The sequence below is a fragment of the Enhydra lutris genome, unplaced genomic scaffold (assembly GCF_002288905.1).
Source record: "Enhydra lutris kenyoni isolate GAN:26980312 unplaced genomic scaffold, ASM228890v2 scaffoldscaffold57, whole genome shotgun sequence".
Taxonomy (NCBI): Eukaryota; Metazoa; Chordata; class Mammalia; order Carnivora; family Mustelidae; genus Enhydra; species Enhydra lutris.
In genome coordinates, this window is record NW_019154141.1 from 7,043,205 (window position 1) to 7,068,435 (window position 25,231).

The window sequence follows — 25,231 nt, forward strand, 5'->3', positions numbered from 1 at the left end:
CCAGGCACCTGGCTGGCTCAGTCAGTAGAGCAGGCAAATCTTGACCTCACAGTTGCCAGTTTGAGCCCCACACTGGATATAGAGAGTACTTAAAAAACAATAATAACATTCTCAGCTAGGGTTTAAAAATCTGGCAACCTTATGAAAAACATTCATTGATGTTTATGATGACTGAATTTGTAGCATAATTCTGGTTGATAATATTTTCTTTTGATTTCACTTTTGCCATTTATCTCATTCTATTTTGGTTCTTTTTATTTTTTTTTTTAAGATTTTATTTATTTATTTGTCAGAGAGAGAGCACAAGCAGGCAGAGTGGCAGGCAGAGGCAGAGACAGAAGCAGGCTCCCTGCTGGACAAGGAGCCCAATGCGGGACTCAATCCCAGGACCCTGGGATCATGACCTGAGCCAAACGCAGCGGCTTAACCAACTGAGCCACCCAGGCGTCCCTATTTTGGTTCTTTTTAAGTCTTAATTTTAATCCCAGTTAGTTAAAACACAGTGTTATTTTATTTTGTTAATGTAAAAACTGTAAGTTTCCTATATAATCAATATTTCACAGGCATCCTGTTACACCAAATACAACTTATGTTCAGATAAGGAAGACAGACTTGCCTACCTCATTTAGCCGGTGCCCACAACGGTGGCAACTGTCACTCTCTGCAGCACAACACCAAACTCCGAACTAAGGTCCATGAATTCAAAGCCTAGGTAGTTAATTTTTTTTTTTTTTAAAGATTTTATTTATTTATTTGACAGACAGAGATCACAAGTAGGCAGAGAGGCAGGCAGAGAGAGAGGAGGAAGCAGGCTCCCTGCTGAGCAGAGAGCCCGATGCGGGGCTCGATCCTAGGACCTTGGGATCATGACCTGAGCTGAAGGCAGAGGCTTTAACCCACTGAGCCACCCAGGCGCCCCATAGGTAGTTAATTTTTAAGATACCCTCGTGTCCTTACTCAGAGTCTATTTACTCTTTTTGAAGTAAAATTTCAACTTTATATTTTATGATTCTAATTAATTTCTGGCTTGAAAAAAATCAGCCATAAAAAACATTTCGGGAACAACCCAAGTAAATGTGATTATAGACTGGGCTTAAGGTAATATTAGAGAATCACTGTCAATTTTATTTGGTTAATAATAAAATTGTGATTATACAATTATGGCCTTACTTTTGGAGATGATACTAACGTATTTGGGGGTAAATATGTCTGTCATTATTTTCAAATATCTCAGAAAAAAATTAACATGGTAAAATCTTACAATTTAAGTTTTGAAAATACGAATGTTCATTAAAACATCTATTTTCCTATAGGAAAATATTTTAATTTCTTCATAACAAAAAACTTTTAATATTTTTAAATTCTGTATCAAAGACTGGCTGGCTGATTTCCTAACCCTGCCTGAGAAAGTGAAATCCAAAAGTCAAAGCAGCAAACAGAAAAGAGGGAAAAGGTAGTTACAATGAGGCATGTTGAGAGTTGCAAGGAATGCAAACTGACAGCCTGACAGGAAGGGAACAGACATCAACACAATACGGTATAGAAAAGGGAAACATAGGGTTGGGGCCAGTAGGACAGGAGCTAGTCCAGAGCTCTCCAGCATTACAAAGCTATGTAATACCTAACAGACTGGGATTTTTTCTTTTCTTTAAGATTTTATTTACTTATTTGAGAGAGAGAGAGAGAGAGAGAATGAGAGAGAGCGAGCATGAGAGGGGTAAGGTCAGAGGGAGAAGCACACCCCCTGCCAAGCAGGGAATCCGATGCGGAACTTGATCCCGGGACTCCAGGACCATGACCCGAGCTGAAGGCAGCCACTCAACCAACTGAGCCACCCAGATGCCCCAGCCTGAGATTCTTAACTTGCTTTTTATTACTAACTCACTGCCTAACCATGGTATTTTCTCTTAAGTAAGATTACCAAAAGTTGAAAAGGAAAAAAAAAAAAAAAAATTCATCTAATAGCAGAACTCTACAACTAGCAATACATATATATAAACTTGGCCAATATTCCCAAGTATCTGTTTCAAATAAACAATTTTATATACACTGCTTTTACATGAAAGTAAGCATTTTCCATATTCCTCCATATCACCTAAATGGTAACAAGGAATGCACAGAATTTAATTAAAGATGTCCTCCCTTACTGGAAGCCAACCGATTTTTTACTTTCACACACAGCACTGCAATGAACACCATTCCACACACAATTTCTTCCTTCTTTTGGATTATTTACTTGGGATAGCATCCCAGAAATGAGATTAGTGGGTCAAAGGTATAAACATATTACCAAGCTGCGTTCTCCCTCACACTCCACGAACACAAGAGTATACTCATTTCATTACAACTTTATCCTAGACATCGGTTATACTTTTTCCCCCCAACATTATAGAGGTATACAAAACACTGCATATAATTGTAATTGTAATTGGTATACAAAACACTGCATATAGTTAATGTATAAATTTGGCAATAGCACATATGTCTACACATGTTACTATCATCACGACATAGGTAATAAACATATCCATGTTTCCTGGCTAAACATTTAATTTTAGGAATTCAGTAGTTGTAAAATAGTATCTAACTTCAAAATGCTAAGTAAAACAACAGAAAAATTTCCCATATGCTCCTTCATTAACAGCAATTACTCTTCTGTGATTTTTCAGAAGTCATTTAACCTTCTGGGACTTTGTATGCCTCCAAAATGAGAAGACTGTACCAACCTCACTACTCAAGTGAGTAAAAATTAAAGAAAAGAGGCTCTGTTTTTAACACATGAGACTAGCAGAATGTCAAGACTGATGGGTTCCAGTGTTACTGAGGTCATGGGCACAGGCATTCTCAGATACTGCTGCCGCATGTGTGCATCAGAAACAAATCTGACAATGTCTGTTAAAACTCTTAGCATATATTGGGACACCTGGGTGGCTCAGTGGGGTAAGCGGCTGCCTTCCACTCAGGTCATGGTCCCAGGGTCCTGGGATCGAGCCCTGTGTCAGGCTCCCTGCTCAGCAGGGAGCCTGCTTCTACTGCTCCCCTGCCTATGCTCTCTCTCTCTCCTCTTCTCTATCTCTCTCTCTCTCTGTCGCTGTCAAATAAGTAAATAAAATCTTTAAAAAATAAAAAAAATAAAAAACTATAAGCATGTAATTTTAACCCAGATATCCAAATTTTTTTTTTTAAAGATTTTATTTATTTATTTGAGAGAGAGACAGTGAGAGAGAGCATGAGTGAGGAGAAGGTCAGAGAGAGAAGCAGACTCCCCTCGGAGCCAGGAGCCCGATGTGGGACTCGATCCTGGAACTCCAGGATCATGACCTGAGCTGAAGGCAGTCGCCCAACCAACTGAGCCACCCAGGCGTCCCCAGATATCCAACTTTTAAAACTCCTTCACCCAGAGGCGCCTGCGTGGCGAAGTCAGTTAAGTGCCCAACCCTTGATTTTGGCTCAGGTCACGATCTCAAGGCAGGCTCCACGCTCAACAGGAACTCTGTTTGAGACTCTCCGTCCCTCTCCCTCTACCCCAGCCCCTACCCACCCCCCCCCCCCCCCCCCTCCCTCTCTCACTCTCTCTAAAAATAAATGTATCTCTTTTTTTTTGAGGTTTTTTTTTTTTAATTTATTTGTCTGAGAGACGAGCACAAGTAGGGGGGAGCAGCAGGCAGACAGAGAGGGAGAAGCAGACTCCCCACTGAGCAGGGAGCCCGACGCGGGGCTCGATCCCAGGACTTGGGGCTCTATCCCAGGACACGGGGCTCGATCCCAGGACCCTGGGATCATGACCTGAGCCGAAGGCAGATGCTTAACCCACTAAGCCACCCAGGCACCCCTAAATTCGTCTTTAAAAAAAAAAAAAAAACCCTCCTTCACCCAGACATTCAACTTTTAAGACTATCCTACAGAAACAAACAACAGTAAGAAAGAATATATGTTCAGGGGCGCCTGGGTGGCTCAGTGGGTTAAAGCCTCTGCCTTCGGCTCGGGTCATGATCCCAGGATCCTGGGATCGAGCCCCGCATCGGGCTCTCTGCTCGGCAGGGAGCCTGCTTCCCTTCCTCTCTCTGCCTGCCTCTCTGCCTACATGTGATCTCTGTCTGTCAAATAAATAAAATCTTTAAAAAAAAAAAAAAAAAGAAAATATATGTTCATTACAGGATGAATTATAATGAACAACCTAGAAAACTAGGACCAGCTGAACACCCACCAATGGGAGAATTTTTGAGTAAATATGAAACATTTATCATATGGAATATTAAGCAGGAACTGGAACTTTCTAAGTTCCATGATCTGTAGACATGTAGGAAATATGCTTTGTATTCATCACATACATCTTTTTTTTTTTTTTTTTTAAAGATTTTATTTATTTATTTGACAGAGAGAGATCATAAGCAGGCAGAGAGGCAGGTAGAGAGAGAGGAGGAAGCAGGCTCCCCGCTGAGCAGAGAGCCCGATGCGGGGCTCGATCCCAGGACCCCGGGATCACGACCCGAGCCGAAGGCAGCGGCTTAACCCACTGAGCCACCCAGGCGCCCCTCATACATCTTTTTTAATTTTTAAAGGAAAACCCGTATCTACATTATTTAAGTATTTATGTTTGTCACTATAGAGAAAAGTACCAAAGATAGAGCAAACTAGTAACAACGACCTCTTCAGATGGGGTAAAAAGGGGAGAGATAGGGTTCCCTTCTTCATAGTCCTCTGTTATTTGACTTCTTATTATCTGGCTTGTTGGTAACTTTAAATGTCCACAGGTAGTAAAGACCTTATTAAAGGAGGTTCACATTCTTAAATGAATGGTTAAATTATATCCAACATGCCAAAGGAGTAAGATAGTTCTTTCAAGTTTACAACAAAAACAGTTAATACTTTTAAAAGTTCTGATACAAAAGCATAATAAAAAGCTTAACTCCCGTTTAACTCAGCACCCCTCCCCCAAATTCTGGATAACTGAAACATTACATTACTCAAATCACTGAGCTGTGCAAAAAATCCCACCAAGGGTGTGTGAGCATGTAGGCTCAACCCCTTTTCCCACTCACTCCTCGATTCACTCCAGTTCACTCCAGTGAACTGGCAGCACTTACAAAGAAAAGGATTCCTATTCTATGAGTACCCGAAGAGTAAGAATCTTTTTAATTAATTTGTTGCCCAAAGAAAACAGGAAAAAAACACAAGGAGCACTCTACTTAGTCTCTCCTCTCTAAGAGAAATTTTCTACTGAAGGGAAAAACACATTTAGGAAGGACAGGCAAGCATTTCAATTTATTCAAGTTTAACATTTAATTGATGTGTGTTAACAGTTTTAAAATTTGGCTCTTATTGACTGAAAATACACAAACTTGAAAAGGACACTATCAGTGTTCCCACTCATGACTAGGAACAATGTTTGAGTGTATACCCATCAAGGCAAGGATATTGTCATCCAGAATTAGTAGGCACCACAGTAAGGTGGAGTGTTTAAAATATTATAATCTCTCTTGAAACTAGCATATAAAAAATCAAATCTCAAACAATGCTCAATTTAAGTAACTCAAAATTCTCAAAGTAGAAAACAGTCCCATTTTAAACATACCATGCCTACAATCTTCATCAGCTTGCCCATAGTTCTTCTGCAAAATAAAAGATACAAGATAAAATTAAGTAGTTCAAGGGCTGCTTAACACAGGTTTTATCCAAAAAAGCTCAGCTTTGTTTCAAAGTTTAATTATTAATGTTTCAAACGTACCATTCACAGAACAAAACAAGGCATGTGCTCTCTGAGGTTTACATAGCACTCTACAAATAAACGTTATAATGCACTTCCCCGTCCATTTACTCACTCCGACTTCTCACTTTCTCTAGCTCCACATCACCAGAACCTCCACCTTCATGATCACCCTCAGCTAAAGTCTTCACTGAGAAAACCAAAGCCATGAGACGAGAACTTCCATGAACTGTCACACCAGGTCTTCCTGCTTCCCAGCACACTCTGCCTTCCCTCTGTCACCAGACAAGCCATCCAGGTCTCCTTTCTCGAGCCTATCATTCCACTTGCGCATACCTGCTCTATGGCCCACTCAAGGAACATCACTCCGGCAAGCTCTCTATTTCTCCTACATCACTGGCTTTTTTGCTTTCTATTGGTTCAGTCCTAGAAACAAACAGTGCTATTTCAACCCATCTTTTAAAAAAAAAATCTTCTCTTAACTTCACTTCTCCCACCAGCTACCACTATCACTTTTTGTGTCCCTTTGGGACAAAATTCAAGAACTGTCTTACTCATGTATTGCAAGTCCTTCCCCATGACTCGGTCTTAAAATTTCTTTAGTCAGATGTTCACCCACCATTCCATGGAAGCTACTCTCATGGAGGTCTCCAGTGACCTGAACCGTATCCAGTTAGACACAAACGACATTTCCATGTTCCCATTCAGATACACTGTCACATCCCAGCCAACTCTCAACTCTCACTACTCGATCCACAGCGACTGACACTGCTCAACACTCCCTCACTTGGATCCACTTTCCTCACATGGCTACCGGACACTGTCCTCCCTTAGCTTTCCCTTCCACCAAGGGTTACCCTTCAGGCTGCTCTGCTGGTCCCTCCTCTTCTCCCCAACCTCCTAACACTGTAGACCTAAGTCCTCAGTCCTCTCCTCTTCTCTGTGTACACTCGTTCCCTTGGTGATCTCACCCAGGCTCAAGACTTTACATACATATTACCCACTGGCCACCAACTCTTAAGTCAGTGTCTTTGACCCAGACCTCCCTGCCAAAATCCACACCTGCATATTTGACTGCTTACTCGACATCTCCAGCTACATATCTAAATGACATCTCCGACTCAGTAGGTCCAAAACTGAGCTCCCATCTTCCCCAGCAAAACTTGCTCCCCATCTTCAGCCTTGTCATCGCAATTGAAGAAAACCCACTTTCCAATTGCTCAGACAAAACAACACTGAGGTAAGGAATCTGTGTCTGCTCCCTTTCTCTCACTCCCTCCATTCATGTATTAAGAAATCTTACTAGCTCTATCTTCATCTCAGAACCACAACCAAAGCACTTCTCAATCCACTGCCACCATTTTGTCTGAGTCACTATCATCTCTGGCCGGGATTATTCCAACAGCCTCTAAACTAGTCCTCCTGCCTCTACACTTACCCCTCTATAGCCTATTCTCAAAACAAAAGCCAAAGAATTCCTGCCACATCAGATCATACCACTCCTCTAATCAAAACCCCACAAGAGAGACGTCTGGGTGGCTGTCACTTAAGCATCTGCTTTTGGCTCAGGTCACAATCCCAGGGCCCTGGAATAGAGTCCCACATCAGGCTCCTTGCTCAGTGAGGGGCCTGCTTCTCCTTTGGGCTGTCACTCCCCATGCTAGTGCTCTTCCCTCTGACAAATAAAATCTAAAAATAAAAAAAAACAAAAAATTAAAAAACCACAAGAGCTCCCTGTCTTAAGTAGGAGAAAAACAGGTCCTTATAGGGGTTCTTATAGGGCCCCACAAGATCTAGCTCTGTTACCCTCTCCCCATTACATACTTTTCTCCAGCACACTGGCCTCCTAGCTATTTCTCAAACATGCCAGTCAGGCTTCTGCCTCAGGATCTTTGCACGGACTATTTCCTCTGCCTGTAATGTTCTTCCTCTAGATTTTGACAAGGCTCACTCCCCTACCTCCTTCACATCACCTCATCAGTGAAACCAACCTTGACCACTTAATTTAAAACTGCAACCTGTCCCTAACTCTAGTATCCACAATCACCCTTGCCCTGTCCATCTTTTTTTTTCAAGCAGAGTGCTACCTTCTAATAATCTAAAGTCTCTACCTGCATATAATATCTGTTGTTTATTGTCTGTCCCCCAATACAAAAATTACCATGAAGATCTTTCTGTTTTTCATCAATATATACTAAGTACCTAGACCAGTGTCCAGCACATAGTATACACTCAATAAATATTTGCTGAATGAGTGAATAATCCAAAATGTTACACAGTAGTACAATGTTAAAGGCTTAAAAACTGCTGTTGCAATTAAACATATTCAGCAATCACTAGCCAGGTCACTCACCTCCTCAGCCCAGAATTAGGTGAGTATGACCCACAATTGTCCCTACTCTGTGAAAAAGTCCCTTTTACATGGTTCGTAACTGGCTTATCAACAGTGTTTACTCACCAGTTGCAAAAATGAGGCAATTCTGTAAAGAAGACTCTCAATTTTGATGCTTTCTATCTCCAGTGGACATGGCCCTGGGAAGTCGGCCATGGAGTACTGGCCAAGAGAAAGGAGGGCCTCTGTGCAGTGCTTGAGGGTCATTTCATAGTCCTGCCTCTTAAGTGATTCACACGCTTGTTCACATGACTTCTCAGCTCTTCTGTCTTCCATGACTCAGGGACAAAAATCCTACAGGAAGAAAGAACAAGTCAGAGAAGGTTTTAAAATCTTACTAAAAGGGGTGCCTGGGTGGCTCAGTCGGTTGGCCGTCTGCTTTTGGCTTGGGTTGTGGTCCCGGGATCGAGCCCTACGTCGGGCTCCCGGATCGGCAGGGAGCCTGCTTCTCCCTCTTCCTCTGCCTGCAGCTCCCCCTGCTTGTGTGCTCTCTTTCTCTCTGTCAAATAAATAAAAACCTTTAAAAAATTTTTTTTATTTAAAAAAAAATAAAAATTAAAAAGAAATAAAACCTTACTAAATTGTAACCTCATTCCTACCTCCGCTGGTTTAATTATCTATCTAAGTAGTTACTCTGAATCCGCCTTCTGATCAAGCTGCAGCTGAGCAGTGGTGACTGATACCACAAAATCTGTACTTTTCTTTTATATTTTACGAAGTCTTTACCAAGATCCAAGCAAAATGTCAACCATAAGTCCATATCATACAAACAATGCATCAAATGTATACATGAGGCAAATGTATAAATGAAACATGACTTGAATACTGCAGAGGGCAACAAACTATGAAGGCTTTTTTTTTTTTTTTTTTAGCCAGAAGGCACAGAAATGTTTCATAATCCAAACCTCCCGATTTCAGTCTTGTAATTCTGTGACTGTGACTGCAGAGCATCAAAATCTCTACCAAGCAGGATTTTCCCCACCAACATAAAAAAATGGCTAAAGTCCAAGTTTGACCTGCTGATTAATTCAATTCAACAAGGATTTCCTGAGGCCAAGCCCCGTGCTCAGAACACTGAAGTCAGGGATGGGAGTATGGCATCACTGCTTTCAAGAAACTGCGATTCTAGCAAAGCAGCAAAGCACAAATGAACAATTACAAGAAAGACTTATTCCATCTGCCGAAAGGCATGAGCTGGCCTCAAAAGGTGAACAGAAGTTCACCACACAGAGATGATAGGAAAAGTGTATGTGGGCTTTTCAGAGAGAAAAGTTCGAGTGAAATGACTAGAGGAGAAACTATGTGATTTAAACTCCAGCTGCGTCAGGGAAAGAGGAGGAGGAGAGATGAATGACCTCACGTGCCACAAGAAGTGAGAGCTTTATTCCACAGGCGATGGGGCATGACAGATTTTTAAATAAGGAAAGAATCTGGGGCGCCTGGGTGGCACAGTTAAGTGCCCAGCTCTTGGTTTCGACTCAGGTTGTAATTTCAGGGTCGTGAGATCAAGCCCCATGTTAGGCTCCGCACTAAGTGCAGAGCCTGCTTAAGGCTCATTCTCTCCCTCTCTCTCTCTGGCTACCCCCTCAACTAAATAAATCTTTAAAAATAAAAATAAAAATAATTAAGGAAGGAAGGACTCTCTCATATAGAAGTCGAGTGAAGAACTAGCAGGCATTGCCATTAATCAGGGATCACTAGGAGGCAGTCCAAGGAAGACAGACTGAGGGTTCAAGTGCAACCGCTCCCTGGCTGGACCACACGCACGCCAAGAGCACAAAAACCAGGCAGACAAGACCTAAAATCCTGTGACCCGACAATCACGATACTGTTTCCAAGGGTCAGTCTTGCTGACCTCTAGCCACCAGCTCCGTCAAGCATGGAGATTGCTGTTCTTGCCTGCTCCCCCCTTACTCGCTCTCCTGCTCCTCCACACCTTCCACCTTACCAACTGGCCCCAGGGACTTCTCTGTCCCTCTTGTCTCTCTCCAGCCCACATGTGTACGCTCCTGCCCAGCTGGCCTCTCCAGCTTTGATGACCACCTGGCCCCACGCTCTCCCAGCTGTTCCTCGGCCACATGCTGCCTCTGTGCTGCAGCGAAAAGCCGAGGGGAGACACCTGCGGATGGGCCCCCTAAACACAGTGGTGCAGCGAGTGAGGCAGGAGGACAGACATCACAGAGGTCCGGGCCCCTTCAACTTCGAGATACCTGTATGTCAAAAAATGTAGAAATTTCCGAGGAATGGACCAAGAAAGAGTCAAAAAGGACTTCAGCCTTTGTTAACATTTGTTAAAATGGCTGGTATGCACATGGGATACAATATTCTCTACTTTGCTCCGTTTGAAATTTTAAGTAAAAAAATACCAAAGCATGGTTTAAAAATTACAGGATATTTTAAATGTTTACATTTAACAAACTAACTTTTAATAAGAACCACAAAAATTAACTTTTACCAAGAACCACAAAAACAAAAACACCCGTATTTGTTGTGAATTACACAAGATAATCCAACAAATAAGGTCGCCCGGGTGGCTTGGTCAGTTGAGTGTCCAACTCTTGACTTCAGCTCAGGTCATGATCTCAGCATCATGAAATCAAGCCCCAAGTCCGGCTCTATACTCAGCAGGGAATCTGCTTGAGGATTCCCTCTCTCCCTCTCCTCCTCTCTCTCTAAAATAAATAATTAAATCTTTAAATAAATAAATAATCCAATAGATATTTAAAGTACTGTGTCCTCAGTCTCTACACTGCCTCCCTTTCAACTACCTCAGCCCTCCTTCAATGGACCACAAGACCCAGTTTGACTCAGGGGAGCTAAAACATGTAGGATATAGTTGGTATTCATGCTCCTTATACAAACATGCATTAATTTGGATAAAATCAATTACCAAACAAAAACCAAAAATAATGATTTCTATATTACTACAGTGACTTTGCCCCTTAAGCATAAGAATGGCATGACAAGATAACCACTAACTTATTATACAGACCTCAGTTAATGCTACTGACACTATGGCCCGAATAGTTCTTTGTTTCTGGAGACCGCCTTGTGCTTTGTTAAGATGTGTAATGGCATCTCTGGCCTCTGCCCACTAGATGCCAGTAGTATCTTCCACCCTATGACAACTAAAAGGGTCTCCAGACAGGAGCAAATGTCCCCTGGGGGGTAAAATCATTCCTGATTGAGAACTACCGACACAAACAAGCATATAGTGTTTGCTTGCCAGAAAAGAGCAACAATAAGTAGATAAACCACAGTTATCGTTCTGGGCCAGAGGCCCCAGAATGAGCAAATCCTTCCTATAAAACTCTCAGCCCACATCTAGAAAATACTACAAAAAGAAGTAAAAAGATCTTTCTTAGGAAAAGAATGCAGCACAGTGATCCAGAGCACAGGCTGAGCCAGAGGACTTGCATTCAAAACCCACCAGCCCCCCTCGCTAACCAACCCCCTCACTCACCATCAGTCCTGTCACTCTGTCACTCAGACACTCACCAGCTGCATGGCCTGGGGCAAGGGACTTAACCTCCTGTATCTCAACTTACCTCTAACATGGCAAAACAACGAATGCCTACCTCCTATGGTTAATGCAGGATTAGGTAAAAAAATATGTATAGAACACTTATAAGAATGCCTGGCACAGTATGTGCTCAGTTAAGTGTCAGCTATTGTTATTTCCCTAAAATTCCAAGTTTTCAGGGCGCCTGGGTGGCTCAGTGGGTTAAAGCCTCTGCCTTCGGCTCAGGTCATGATCCCAGGGTCCTGGGATCAAGCCCCGCATCCGGCTCTCTGCTCAGCAGGGAGCCTGCTTCCCTTCTTCTCTCTCTGCCTGCCTCTCTGACTACTTGTGATCCCTGTCTGTGAAATAAACAAATAATCTTTTTTCTAAATTAAATAAATAAAATTCCAAGTTTTCAATTTAAATAAAGTAGAATCACTGCAATGATCTCAACATACAATAATGTATTTATAGAAAACAAAACAGCACTCTACGTAACTACTTTACTTACTTAACAGAGGTATTATTTTCATCCCTTTTATCCATCTCAATAAACTGATAATGACTATGGAAGAACAGCCTTTGGAGAAGTAAGTTAGTTTGGATGTCACTGATTTAGACGAGATAACCCCTAAAAGGGACTACAAAGGGAGATCACAAAGACTCCTACCAACATTAGCCACCAAACATTTTCACCAGGGAAATCTCAGTAACATTAACATGTAAGTAGAGATTAGAGGCAGAAGTTTTGTGGCTCAATGACTTAAAGAGTTAACATCTGATTCATTAGGTTCAAGTGCCAACCTCAGAAGAGGATGTGAAAGTTTCTACCACAAATACCTTCATTAATCAGGTCCTGATCATTAGTTTCTGCCTAAGTCCTTCCTGAACCTCCTAGAGGTACTTGGCTGTAGAGTGGATCAGGACGAAGCAGGTCTTATTCAACTGTTTCCTCTGGTTTTTCAGAAAACAGCATGACCTTGCTACACATGCTGCTAAAGATGAAGTGCTTTCTCAAACATAAAATAAAAACTGCCAGTCAAAGTGAGACAATGTCACAGGCCATGCTAAAATGGACTGTAGAAAATAGGTATGAAGAGATCTGGAACTACTTCTCCTAAAGGAGGCCAGCACCCAGCTACACCTCACTGTGGGGGGACAGACCCTCTTGTCTGGGATACAGACACAGCCTCATCAATAGCACACGATCCGCTGCCTGGCCAGAACGGCCTTATCCAAGCGCAGACACTGACCAAGCTGGCTCTAGGAGAACCTCTCCCATGGGGACAGGGAGGTCCAGGGAAAAGGAGCTGAGTCCCATGAATCACATCAACACAGGAAGAAGCACCACATCTGCCTATTGTGAGAGCTACCCTCTACCAGCCTTGATTCTTCTCTTCCTGTTAAAAACATTCAAGTTGCGGGGCACCTGGGTAGCTCAGTGGGTTAAGCCTCTGCCTGGTCGTGACCTCAGGGTCCTGGGATCAGGCCCCACATCAGGCTCTCTGCTCAGCAGGGAGCCTGCTTCCCCTCTCTGCCGACTTGTGATCTCTGTCAAATAAATAAATAAAATCTTAAAAAAGGAAAACATTCAAGTTGCATAAAAAGAACATAAAACACTGTAATTTTCTACAAACTCTGACCCCTGTGGGGAACATGGGCTTGAGAGTATGTAACTTCACAGGCAAGAAAGCGGGAATCAGAAACCAAGGTTCCAATCCAAATCCATGAACTCCTGCAATCCGCTGCTGACCTATAAAAGAAACTAATATCATTAGTTGTTTGGCCACCCAGCACCCATTCCTCTTCCTGGTAATAGGAGCCCATACTCTCCCTCTGAGAATTCACCTCTCCCCTACTGTCATCCATGCGGCTCCTGAAGAGCTGACTGCACCAAGGAAGCTAAGGCTGTCATGTGACCACGACTGGCCAATCCAAGCCTCACAGCCCCAAACACCAAGATTGGCTCAAGGTAAGACATGTGACCCCATCAGAACCAATGAGACATGAGACTTTTGCTGAGGCTTCTGGGAAAGAGGTGTTCTTTCCTGCTGAACCTAAAATCTGAGGCTCCAGGGGATGAATATGCTGCAGCCATTTTTCTTCCATATAGTGCCTACAACTGAAGTTTATACAGAAAAAGGCAGAGTTGATTCATGGGGAGAAACTAGGTCCTGATGTCATTACTTGAGCCTGACTCCTTCTAGCTACGCCTGAACTTTGCGGTTAGGTGAGCCAAGAAATTTCTTTCTAGTTTAAGACAGTTCAGGTTGATGCTTCAGGCAGTTGGAACTAACTGATGTATATGTACATCTAATTAGTACTTTACAGGAAGTGAAAGACAGAAGGAGCTGGTAATTGTCTCGTAAAACAGTATCTACACACATGATTGCTAATAGCACTGGCCACAGTTATTGATTACTAATAACAGTAAGTGTAAAGAGAAAAAAAAGTGTGATATTTGGTTATTCTGCCTGTTGAAAATATAATTCTAAAACGTGTTTAAATGACTTCACCATAAAGCTACTTCAGCAATAATAAGAACCATTTACTGAACGCTTACTGTGAGATGGATGTTGTTGAAAATGAGCTACATAATCCAATTTAATCCCCATAATGACCTTACAAGGTAGATATTATTATTTTTCCAATCTCATTTACAGAGAAGGAAACTGAAGCACAGAAAACTTACTTACCCACAGTTATACCGTAAACAACAGAGGCAGGATTCAAATTCAGACAGTATGACCCAGTTCATGCTTTTAGCCATGACACTGACTCTGAACCCACAATGGAGGTTCCCATGCTTTCCACGAGTGGAAACTCAAACCCAGGCACTTCCAAAAATATTAAATGTGAATGTAAAATATCTTCACAGTCTTAATGACTGATTTCCTACATAGTTCTGCATCATAAAAGTATCATTACCATTGAAAAGAAAGTAGGAAAATCTTCCCAAATCTAAGCCAATCAACTCTTTTGGTTAAGCAAAAGTCACAGATGTTCCTAAGACTACAGAGTATTTTAATTAACACCACCTTTCCGTAAAATGATAACATTTGCACCTTCCACAAAGTCAACTTCATGAGACCATTCCTAACACTAAGTTAGTTTTCACTACCTTTATAGGAAAGAAACTTGTTTTAAAATCTATCAATCTTAGTACAATCCAAAAAAAAGGGGAAAAAATGATAAATTAGACCTAATCAAAATTAAACATTTCTGTCCTCTAAAAGCCCACGTTAAAGGAATGAAGAGAAAGCTAAAGACTGAGAAAATTTTTTGCAAATCACATATCTGGAAAAGGATTTGTATCCAGACATAGAATTCTCAAAACTCAGTAATAGGAAAATAACCAAATTAAAAGCTGGATAAAAAATTTCCACACGCACTCCACAAAAATATGATGATGGCAAATTAGCACATGAAAAGATGTTCAATGGCTTTTGTCATCAGAGAAATGCAAATTAAAACCATGATTAGGCACTACTACTAGATACCTATAAGAATGACTACATTCCAAATATTGATATAATCAGTGATGTGGAATACCAGAACTCTCATACACTGCTAGTGGAAATATAAAATGGTACAGCCACTCCAGAAAAAGGATTGGCAGTTTCTTAAAAAGTTAAACATATACTCACTATATGACCCAGCAATCCCCTCTCCCCACAGACAGATACCCCGGAGAAATGAAAACGTTATGTTCACACAAAAATCTGTACACAGATGTTTACAGTAGCTCCCTTCATAACTGCTAAAAACTGGAAACAATCTAAATGTCCCTTAATGAGTGACGATAGAAAAATACTCAGCAATAAAAAAAAGAATAAGTTTGTAATATATATAATACCTTAGATGAATCTGAAAGACAGAGTAAAAGAGCCCAGTCTCAAAAGTTTAATACTGTTTGATTCCATTTGTATTATATTTTCAAAAAGCCAAAACTATAGGGCTGGAAAAAAGTCAGTGGTTGCAGGGGTTATGGGATGGGGATGGATAATTACACAAGGAGAGCATGAGGGAGTTTTTGGGGATGATAATAGCGTATATCCAGACTGTGGGGATAGCTGCACAAACTAGACATGTATTAAATTGAAAAAATTTTCTTACCAAAAGAAAAAAGCCACTTTTACAGTATGATGATTTAAAAGTAAAGTTTTAAAATTACTTTTAAAATAAGAATCGCAATGTCACAATTAACATGTTTTCTAAAAACTGTAAAGAAACAGATACAGAAGGATAGTGTTGTTAATAAATGGAAAACCTACACACATTTCCCTTTCCATCCATGTATGTTTCAGAGGCAAGAACGGAGGCTCAGAAAGAAAGTCTCCAAACGGAGCACTCATTGAGCTGACTTGACACCAAATAGGATACTTATGAAGAATTCCATTGGGGCGCCTGGGTGGCTCAGTGGGTTAAGCCGCTGCCTTCGGCTCAGGTCATGATCTCAGGGTCCTGGGATCGAGTCCCGCATCGGGCTCTCTGCTCAGCAGGGAGCCTGCTTCCCTCTCTCTCTCTCTCTGCCTGCCTCTCTGTCTACTTGTGATCTCTCTCTGTCAAATAAATAAAAAAAATCTTTAAAAAAAAAAAAAAAAAAGAATTCCGTTATCGCCAGGTACTTTGTCCAGGACCAAAAGTAAATAATGGAAGAAAAATGAAACCAACAGTGCGCCACAAAGGTGGTAGGGAGACAGGCCTGGATTAAGACATTTTCAGTAACAGATGATAAAAAGGAAAGTGATTTTTAAAAGCATCATTCTTTCCCCACTGTGGACTTTGTTCTGTAACTGTATGAGTATAACCATCCGACCACCATGAAATCAAGTCATGAAATGTGGTTTACTGAAAAAAAAAAAAAAAAAAAAAAAAAAAACAAACACAGTTATCTTCCTTAAATTAACTTTTGTTAATGTAGTTATGTTCCTCTTTTACCTCAAAAGAGCTAAAGCTTATTTGATTACAAACAGATTTCAAAGAAGAAAAATCAACTGTGAGCAAACAGCAGGAAATAATAGTAAATAAAATTTCTTCAATCTAAACTGAAGAGGATTTCTGTATCTCTGTCTTATACATTTGTTCCCATCAAATGGGAAACAAACAAAAAAATATATCTTCCTCATAGGTAACTTGGGTAGAATGAATCGGACTGCATTTGTCAAGATCTGTCGAGATCTGAGAAGACTGATGAGCTGTGCTGAACATCACCACTATCTATCTACTCTGACAGAAATCACAAACAGCCATACAATCAGGTCTCGATTAGACTCCAAGTTGGCCTTAATTTATTAAGCTATATAAGCAATAAAACCATAGGAAAACTTGAAAGATGCATACAATAAAATACGTTTCTTTACATGACTAACAAAACAAAAAAAAATTTTTTTTTCTTACAGAACAAAAATTTAAACAAAGGAAGAACTGCTAGGAAAAAATTAGAGATTCACTTTTTTTTACAAAGTCAATAATTTGCCTTTAATCTGCCTCATGCATTGTTATTTTCCCAGGAGAAACTCTATTACTCTGAAAACAAGACTCTACTGGAAAGTAAATGTATTGTGACAAGAGAAGAAAAGCCAGATTGATACATTATTAAAATAACCCATATGACCTAGCCCCTTGGATTGAGGAAAGCATATGAGAGCATCTCCCCTTCTCCAGACCCAGCAGCCCAGCTGTGGGGAGACAGTGACGCCAGCAGAAGTGTGCTATGCTTCCTTGGGGAACAAAAAGTTCGGAACCATTACTCCAGGGGTGGCACGGTGGTTCTGAAATGCTGATAAATTAGTGTCCATGCTCACTACTAGACCTCCAGGCCACCCACGGCCTGGCTAGAGCCTAATTTTCTCACCATGCCTGAAGGACAGTCAAGCTTCTGAGTCTCTGACAGTGCCCCTTCCCACCGCCTGAATGTCCTTTCCCTCTCTCTCTGAACCTAACTCCTACTCGGCTTTAAATGAATGCTCCCAGACTTCTCTAAAATGTTCTCCCTCCTAAACCAGCACTACTTCCTATAGAAGGATTTCGCCTCTTAATCATCTATTATTTTGAATTAAATATATAAGATGCTTTGGCTGCCCACACAACCATCTTATAAATAGGGTCATATTTTATATCATTGATATCCCCAAGACAACCATTCAATTCACTAAAGCCATTCAATAAATGCTTTAATTGAATTTCCCAAAGAGATGGCCTAAAATAACCTGAATGCCAAGCATTCCAAGAACTGAACTGTCCTGTACCAAATTCAGTACTCATTAGAATGCCAAGTCATAAAGAGGAATGTTGTATTATCTTTAAATTTATCTGTTTTTATCCAAAACTGGAATCTGCCATGGTTCTATGGGATACATAAGCAAAATATTCTGCAAAGTAAAGAAAGTTTTATTCATTGTACTGTATTTAATATTCACCCAGACTTGCATTTTTCTCTAAAACTCATAAAATCTCTGAGCATGCAAGAAGCATTAGAAGAGAGACTAAGCCTATTGAGAAGAAAACTAGAAAATAAGATCATCAATCGTATTCTATTTTGAGTAATCTCTTTCATGAAGAGGTAAATTTTCCTAAATTCCAGAATGCATGGAATTCAATATAGCAAAGCAAAATGTTTTAAATACGTAAAAGAAACATCCTAATGGACCTTCTACCATCTGTCTTAGTAACTAAAATGATAAAAACAAAAAAATAAATAATTTTTTTTAAAGATTTTTTTTATTTATTTGACAGAGATCACAAGTAGGCAGAGAGGCAGGCAGAGAGAGAGGAGGAAGCAGGCTCCCCGCTGAGCAGAATGCTGGATGCGGGGTCCGATCCCAGGACACCGGGACCATGAACCGAGCTGAAGGCAGAGGCTTTAACCCACTGAGCCACCCAGGCGCCCCCCAAAAAACTAAATTTTAAAAGTTGTATCAACAGCTAAAATTGAGGGGGTTTTTCCCATCTATTAGTTTGACTTTTCCTGACCCATATTTTTTTTTTTAAGATTTAACTTATTGGGGCATTTGGGTGGCTCAGTGGGTTAAAGCCTCTGCCTTCGGCTTGGGTCATGATCCCAGGATCCTGGGATCAAGCCCCGCATCGGGCTCTCTGCTCAGCGGGGAGCCTGCTTCCTCCTCTCCGTCTGCCTCTCTCTCTGCCTACTTGTGATCTCTGTCTGTCAAATAAATAAATAAAATCTAAAAAATTTAAAAAAAAAGATTTATTTATTGGAGAGAGCAAGAAAGAGAAGAAAGAGATAGTGAGAGAGGAAGAGAGGACAGGAGCAGGGAGAAGCAGGCTACCCGCTGAGCACAGAGCCCAATGCGGGGCTCGATCCCAGGACTCCGGGACCGTGACCTAAGCTAATGGCAGTCGCTTAACTAACTGAGCCACCCAGGGCACCCCTGACCCATATTTCAGAACTACCAGCAATTCTGGAGACAGACTTCTTTCAATAATTCCAAATTATTTCTTAAAAAGTTTGAGCCTCCTCCCAAATCATCTAACATGCTTACTAATCAATAAAAATGCATATATTTTAAATCCCATATTTATGAAGCAATCAAATCAAAAGACTGACTTTCGAGAAAAGTTCTCTGCTTACCAAGAAAATTTTACTAAAAACATTTTCTATTCTTTGTATTTCTTTATTTTCCCTTTTAGATTATCTGTGGAGACTTGTAAACACATCATAATCCCAAACAGTTGAGCTTTTTAAACAAAACATAAATCAATTTTAAAAAAGCCAACTACATAATTAAAACAAAACGGTACCACCACCACCACCACCATCATCCTTCTTAAAAGCTGTCTCTAATTTACCAACAGTCTATGTTCTAAAACTGCATTTTCAAGTCGATGATTGAAACTCAGTACAGAGTTTCCTACTCCCATATGTAAGAAAAAAAGTTTTGGTAAGTAAAAAAAAAAAAAAGTAGATTATAAAATAATAAAGTATATAATCCCATTTTATAAAACATGTATTGAATATGTTATATAAAAAGCCAAGATATGGGGCGCCTGGTTGGCTCAGTTGCTTGAGCGACTGCCTTCCACTCAGGTCATGATCCTGGAGTCCCGGTATCCAGTCCCGGTATCCAGCCGAGCAGGGAGCCACTTCTCCCTCTGACCTCCCTGCCTCATGCTCGCTCGCTCTTATTCTCTCTCTCTCTCAAATAAAGAAAATCTTTAAAAAGAAAAAAAAAAAAAAAGCCGGGGCACCTGGGTGGCTCAATGGGTTAAAGCCTCTGCCTTCAGCTCAGGTCATGGTCCCAGGGTCCTGGGATGGAGCCCCACATCGGGCTCTCTGCTCAGCAGGGAGCCTGCTTCCCTTCCTCTCTCTCTGCCTGCCTCTCTGCCTACTTGTGATCTCTGTCTGTCAAATAAATAAATAAAATCTTTAAAAAAAAAAAAAGAAAAGAAAAAGCCAAGATATGAAACAATATATCAAAAGTGACTATCTTCTTTCCCAAAACCCTTAACTCCAGTCTAACCATGAGGAAAACTATCAGACAAGCCCAAACTCTGTAACACTCTATGAAATACCCAACCAAGGCCTGGGTGGCGGGGTCAGTTAAGTGTTGGACTCTTGGCTTTGGCTCAGGTCCTGATCTGAGTCGTGAGATGGAGCCCCTCGAAGGGCTCTGTGCCCAGCATGGAGCCGGCTGGGGATTCTTTTTCTTCCTCTCCCTCTCCCCCACCCCTGGTGCTCTCTCTCTCAAATAAATAAATCTTCCCAAAAAAAAGAAAGAAAGAAAGAAAGAAAGAAGGAAGAAAGGAATGAAGGGAGGAAAGGGGAAGGGAGGAAGGTGGGAGGGAGAGAGGGGAGAAAGAAGGAAAGACCAGGACTCTTCAACAATGAAACTCTGAAAAACGGTCATAGCCCAGGAAACATGAAAACTATGTTCGACATGGATCCTGGATAGATCTTTGAACAGAAAAAGGGTTTTAGTGGAAAAACTCTAGGAAAATCCAAATAAAATCTGGTTATTAATTAACACTAATGTTCCAATGAAGGTTTCTTAGATTTGACAAATCTACCATAGAAATATAAGATATTAACAATGGGAGAACTACCTCTTAGGAAAATTTTGACTTGCAAAAGAGAAACAACAGGAACAGTGACTGTGAATTAGAATATTTACCTTGATTTTAGATAAGCAGCAATCTCCACTCAAGTATAAACTAAAAAAACAATAAAAAAAAATGGGAAAAACTGGGTAGAGTACATGAGAACTCTGGCCTACATTTACAACTTTGCTGTCAATCGAAAATTATTCCAAAATTTAAAGTTTATTTTAAAAATTAGTTAAGTGAGGGTACCTGGGTCTCAGTCGTTAAGCGTCTGCCTTCGGTTCGGGTCATGGTCCCATGACCCTGGGATCAAGCTCCACATCGGGCTCTCTGCTCGGCAGGAAGCCTGCTTCTCCCTCTCCTACTCCCCTTGCTTGTGTTCCCTCTCTCGCTGTGTCTCTCTCTGTCAAATTAATAAATAAAATCTTGTGTTTTTTAAAGACTTTATTTATTTATTTGACAGAGAGAAATCACAAGTAGGCAGAGAGAGAGGGGGAAGCAGGCTCCCCACCAAGCAGAGAGCCTGATGCAGGCTCTATCCCAGGACCCTGAGATCATGACCTGAGCAGAAGGCAGAGGCTTTAACCCACTGAGCCATCCAGGTGCCCCAATAAATAAAATCTTAAAATAATAATAACAATAAAGTAAAAAATTAATGAAGTGGGTATCTCTGGTGGATTATGGATTTTTCTATTCAGCTGCATTTTTCAACAAGCAACACGCTTCACTGTCATGGAGGCAGCTAGGCTGACCACTATGTCACCAACACTGTACCATGCTTCACTGTCGTGAAAAACAAAAAGGGGAGGGGTAACTATTCTAGATTTTTAAAAAACTAAACGAGTGCCTGGGTGGCATGGTCAGTTAAGTGTCTCACTCTTGGTTTCAGCTCAGGTCATGATCTCAGGGTCCTGGGATCATCCCCTCCAACAGGCTCCAAGCTCTGCTTGGGTTTCTCTCTCTCTCTCTCTCTCTCTCTCTGCCCCTCCCCCAGCTCTCACATGCTCTCTTAAATAAATAAATAAAATTTAAAAAAAAAAAACTAAAGAGACATAGTAACCTAAAGAAATAAAATACATTTGGGGGACAAATGGGAAAACATCTATAAACTTGATATCTGATAGTATAACCGCTAGTATTACTGAATTCTTAGGTGTGATAATGATATTATGTTTATGAAGAAAAATGTCCTCATACTTAAGAGATACAGTTGACCCTCAGGTTGCTGACCCCCATGAAGTCAAAAATCTGTGTATAACTCTGACTCCCCCAAAACCTAACTACTAATAACCTACTGCTGACCAGAAGTCTTACTGCTAACAGTCAATTAATCCATACTTTGTATGTTTTATAGTGTACTCTTAGAATTAAGTAAACTAGAGAAAAGAGAATATTATTAAAAGAATCACAAGTGGGGCGCCTGGGTGGCTCAGTCAGTTAAGCCGCTGCCTTCGGCTCAGGTCATGATCCCAGGGTCCTAGGATCAAGTCCCACATCAGGCTCCTTGCTCGGCAGGGAGCCTGCTTCTCTCTCTCCGCCTCTGCCTGCCACTCTGCCTGCTTGTGTACACACTCTCTCTCTCTCTCTTTGCCAAATAAATAAATAAATAAAATCTTTTTAAAAATAAATAAATAAAAGAATCACAAGAGGGGCACCTGGGTGGCTCAGCCATTAGGCAGCTGCCTTTGGCTCAGATTATGATCCCAGGGTCCTGGGATGAAGCCCCACATCAGGCTCCCTGCTCAGGGGGAAAGCCTGCTTCTCCCTCTCCCACTCCCCCACTGTGTATCTCTCTCTGTCAAATAAATAAATAAAATCTTTAAAAAAAAAAAAAAAAGAATCACAAGAGGGACAACTGGCTGGCTCAGTCAAGTAGAGCATACAAGTCTTGATCTCAAGCTCTATGCTGGGTGTAGAGATTACTTAAATAAATAAATCTTTTTAAAAAAAAGAAGAAGAAGGGGGTGCCTGGGTGGCTCAGTGGGTTAAAGCATCTGCCTTCGGCTCAGGTCATGATCATCAGCTCAGGTCATGATCATTGGGCTCTCTGCTCAGCAGGGAGCCTGCTTTCCCGTCTCTCCCTTCTACTTTCTCTGCCTACTTGTGATCTCTGTCTGTGAAATAAATAAATAAAGTCTTAAAAAAAAAGAAGAAGAAGAAGAAAGAAGAAAAAGAAAAAAAAAAAAGAAGGAAGAAGAAGGGACAGAGAATACGTTTACTCTACTGTAAACACTCCACATATAAATGGAGCTGCACAATTCAAACCCATATGAATGAAGTACCATCCAACATGTCTGCCACTAACTTTCAACTGGCTCTGGGGGGGAAAAAAAAAAAAACCTCTATTGAGAGAAAGTAAATCATGGCAAATGCTAACAACTGAATGTTGACTATACTTGTCTTTCAACTTTCCTATACGCATAAACATTTCCATAAAATAAATTAAACTAATGGTTTTCTTTAACTTAAAAAAAGTGATTTGAAACCCAAACTAATCCAGGGGCACCTGGGTGGTTAGGTCAGTAAAGCATCCAACTCTTGGTTTCAGCTCAGGAAATGATCTCAGGGTGTGAGATCAACTCCAAGGTGGACTCTGGGTGTGGAGCCTGCTTGAGATTCTCTCTCCCTCTACCCCTCTTCCCCCACCCTTGCCCCCATCTCACTGGCACATGCACTCTCTCTCTCTAAAAGAAAAAGCCCAGAAAATAACAAGTGTTGGTGAGGATGTGGAGAAACATATTGCTAGTGGCACATAAAATGATGCTACTACTATGGAAAACAGTATGGTGATTCCTCAACAAATTAAAAACAGAATTACCACAGGACCCAGCAATTCCACTTCTGGGTTAATTCCCAAAAGAACTAAAAGCAGGGACTCAAACAAATACTTGTATATCCATGTTCATAGCAGCATTATTCACATCCGCCAAAAGGCGGAAGCAACCCAAGTGTCAATTAACAAATGAATGGAGGGGCACCTGGGTGGCTCAGTCCATTAAGCTTCTGCCTTCAGCTCAGGTCATGATCCCAGCCAGGGTCCTGGGATTGAGCCCAGGGTGGGATTCCCTGCTCAGCAGGGAGACTGCTTCTCCCTCTCCCCTGCTCATGCCCTCTCTCTCAAACAAATAAATAAAATCTTAAAAAAAAAAAAAAAAAAGATGAATGGATTAAAAATGTGCCGTTTACATAAAATGGCATATTATTTAGCCTCAGAAAGCAAGGAAATGCTGACATATGCTACAATATAGGTGAAACTTGAAGACATTATGCTAAGTGAAAAGAGGCAGACACAAAAGAACAATGTCTGACTGTACTTACATGAGGGACCTAGAATACCCAAATTCATTGCGAGATAAAGTAGAATGCTGGTTTGCCAGGGGCTTGAAGGAGAGGGAAATGGAGAGCTGCTGTTTAATGGGTACAGAGTTTCAGTTTGGGGCAATGAAAGAGTTTTGGAGACGGATGGTGGGGACAGTCCCACAACAACGTGAATGTACCTCCGGCCACTGACCTGTATGGCTAACATGGTAATTTTATGCCTATTTAGCCAAAATTTCTACAGAAAACAAACACACAAGTCTTGATACCCTCCTTATAAGCACTGAGGCCCATATCCTAATCCAGATGCAAACTTAAGGACTCCTTACTGCCCATTTCCCAGTATGCCCCACCACTGAAGAACTGAGAGCTCAGAGCCAAATCCAAAGGTGGAAAATTAGTCCCACTAAATAAATTCAGAAAAGCCAAAACATGGGTGCAAGTCTAGAGCAGTTGGCTAGAGGCAGGCTAGGGAGGAGAAGGCAAAGGCAGAAAGCAGAGACTCTCTCAGGACAGGGGAGCTGATGAGACTAGTAAGGACAGCACAGTGGTGAGAACTGGGAATAACGGAGAGGACGGATCAGAGAAGAGAATTTTCAGGGATAAGGGAGCGGAAGTGGAGGAAAAGGTAAAAGAGAATTCTAAGAAGGGGATTCACTGAAGAAGGGATTCTGCCCAAGTGTCAGCAGAAAAATAACTTCCTTCCATTGAGGCAATCATTTGTATCCAAAGAAACCAAGAAAAGTGATAATATCAAGCCTATGATAAGTTAGGAGGAAAAATATTTTCCTATGAAAGACTACAACTGGGGCGCCTGGGTGGCTCAGTGATTAAAGCCTCTGCCTTCGGCTCAGGTCATGATCTCAGGGTCCTGGGATAGAGCCCCACATCGGGCCTGCTTCCCCCTCTCTCTTTCTGCCTGCCTCTCTGCCTACTTGTGATCTCTCTCTGTGTGTCTAATAAATAAGTAAAATCTTTAAAAAAAAAAAAAAAAAAAAAAAGCGTATACAGGCTTAAAAACAGATCTGCCTCAATTTCAATTCTGGCATTGCAACCGGAGACAATCTACATAAAAATTTGCCTTGATCACCAAATCTGTAAAATAGGAATAATAACAGTCTCCACCTCCCAGGACTCTTGCAAGAATTAAAATAGGTTGAATCATAAAAGTACTCAGAACAGGGACACCTGGGTGGCTCAGTGGGTTAAAGCCTCTGCCTTCGGCTCAGGTCATGATCCCAGGGTTCTG

The 25,231-nt window shown here is 41.2% G+C and overlaps 1 protein-coding gene across 5 annotated transcripts in view; it reads right to left on the bottom strand.

The window, feature by feature from the left end:
* Positions 1-25,231, bottom strand: part of LOC111158095 (helicase with zinc finger) — a 172,878-nt gene that overhangs the window by 135,408 nt on the left and 12,239 nt on the right. For 4 of the 5 annotated variants that reach the window (XM_022519932.1, XM_022519934.1, XM_022519935.1 and 1 more), the window contains 2 exons: positions 8,166-8,393; positions 5,576-5,612 (listed from right to left, as the gene is read on the bottom strand). In XM_022519932.1, the coding sequence (XP_022375640.1) occupies positions 5,576-5,612; positions 8,166-8,375 (247 nt within the window). In that variant the 5' untranslated portion in view covers positions 8,376-8,393. Of the gene's footprint in view, positions 1-5,575; positions 5,613-8,165; positions 8,394-13,244; positions 13,282-25,231 lie in introns of those variants that run through there. The other variant, XM_022519933.1, reaches the window with a different exon arrangement.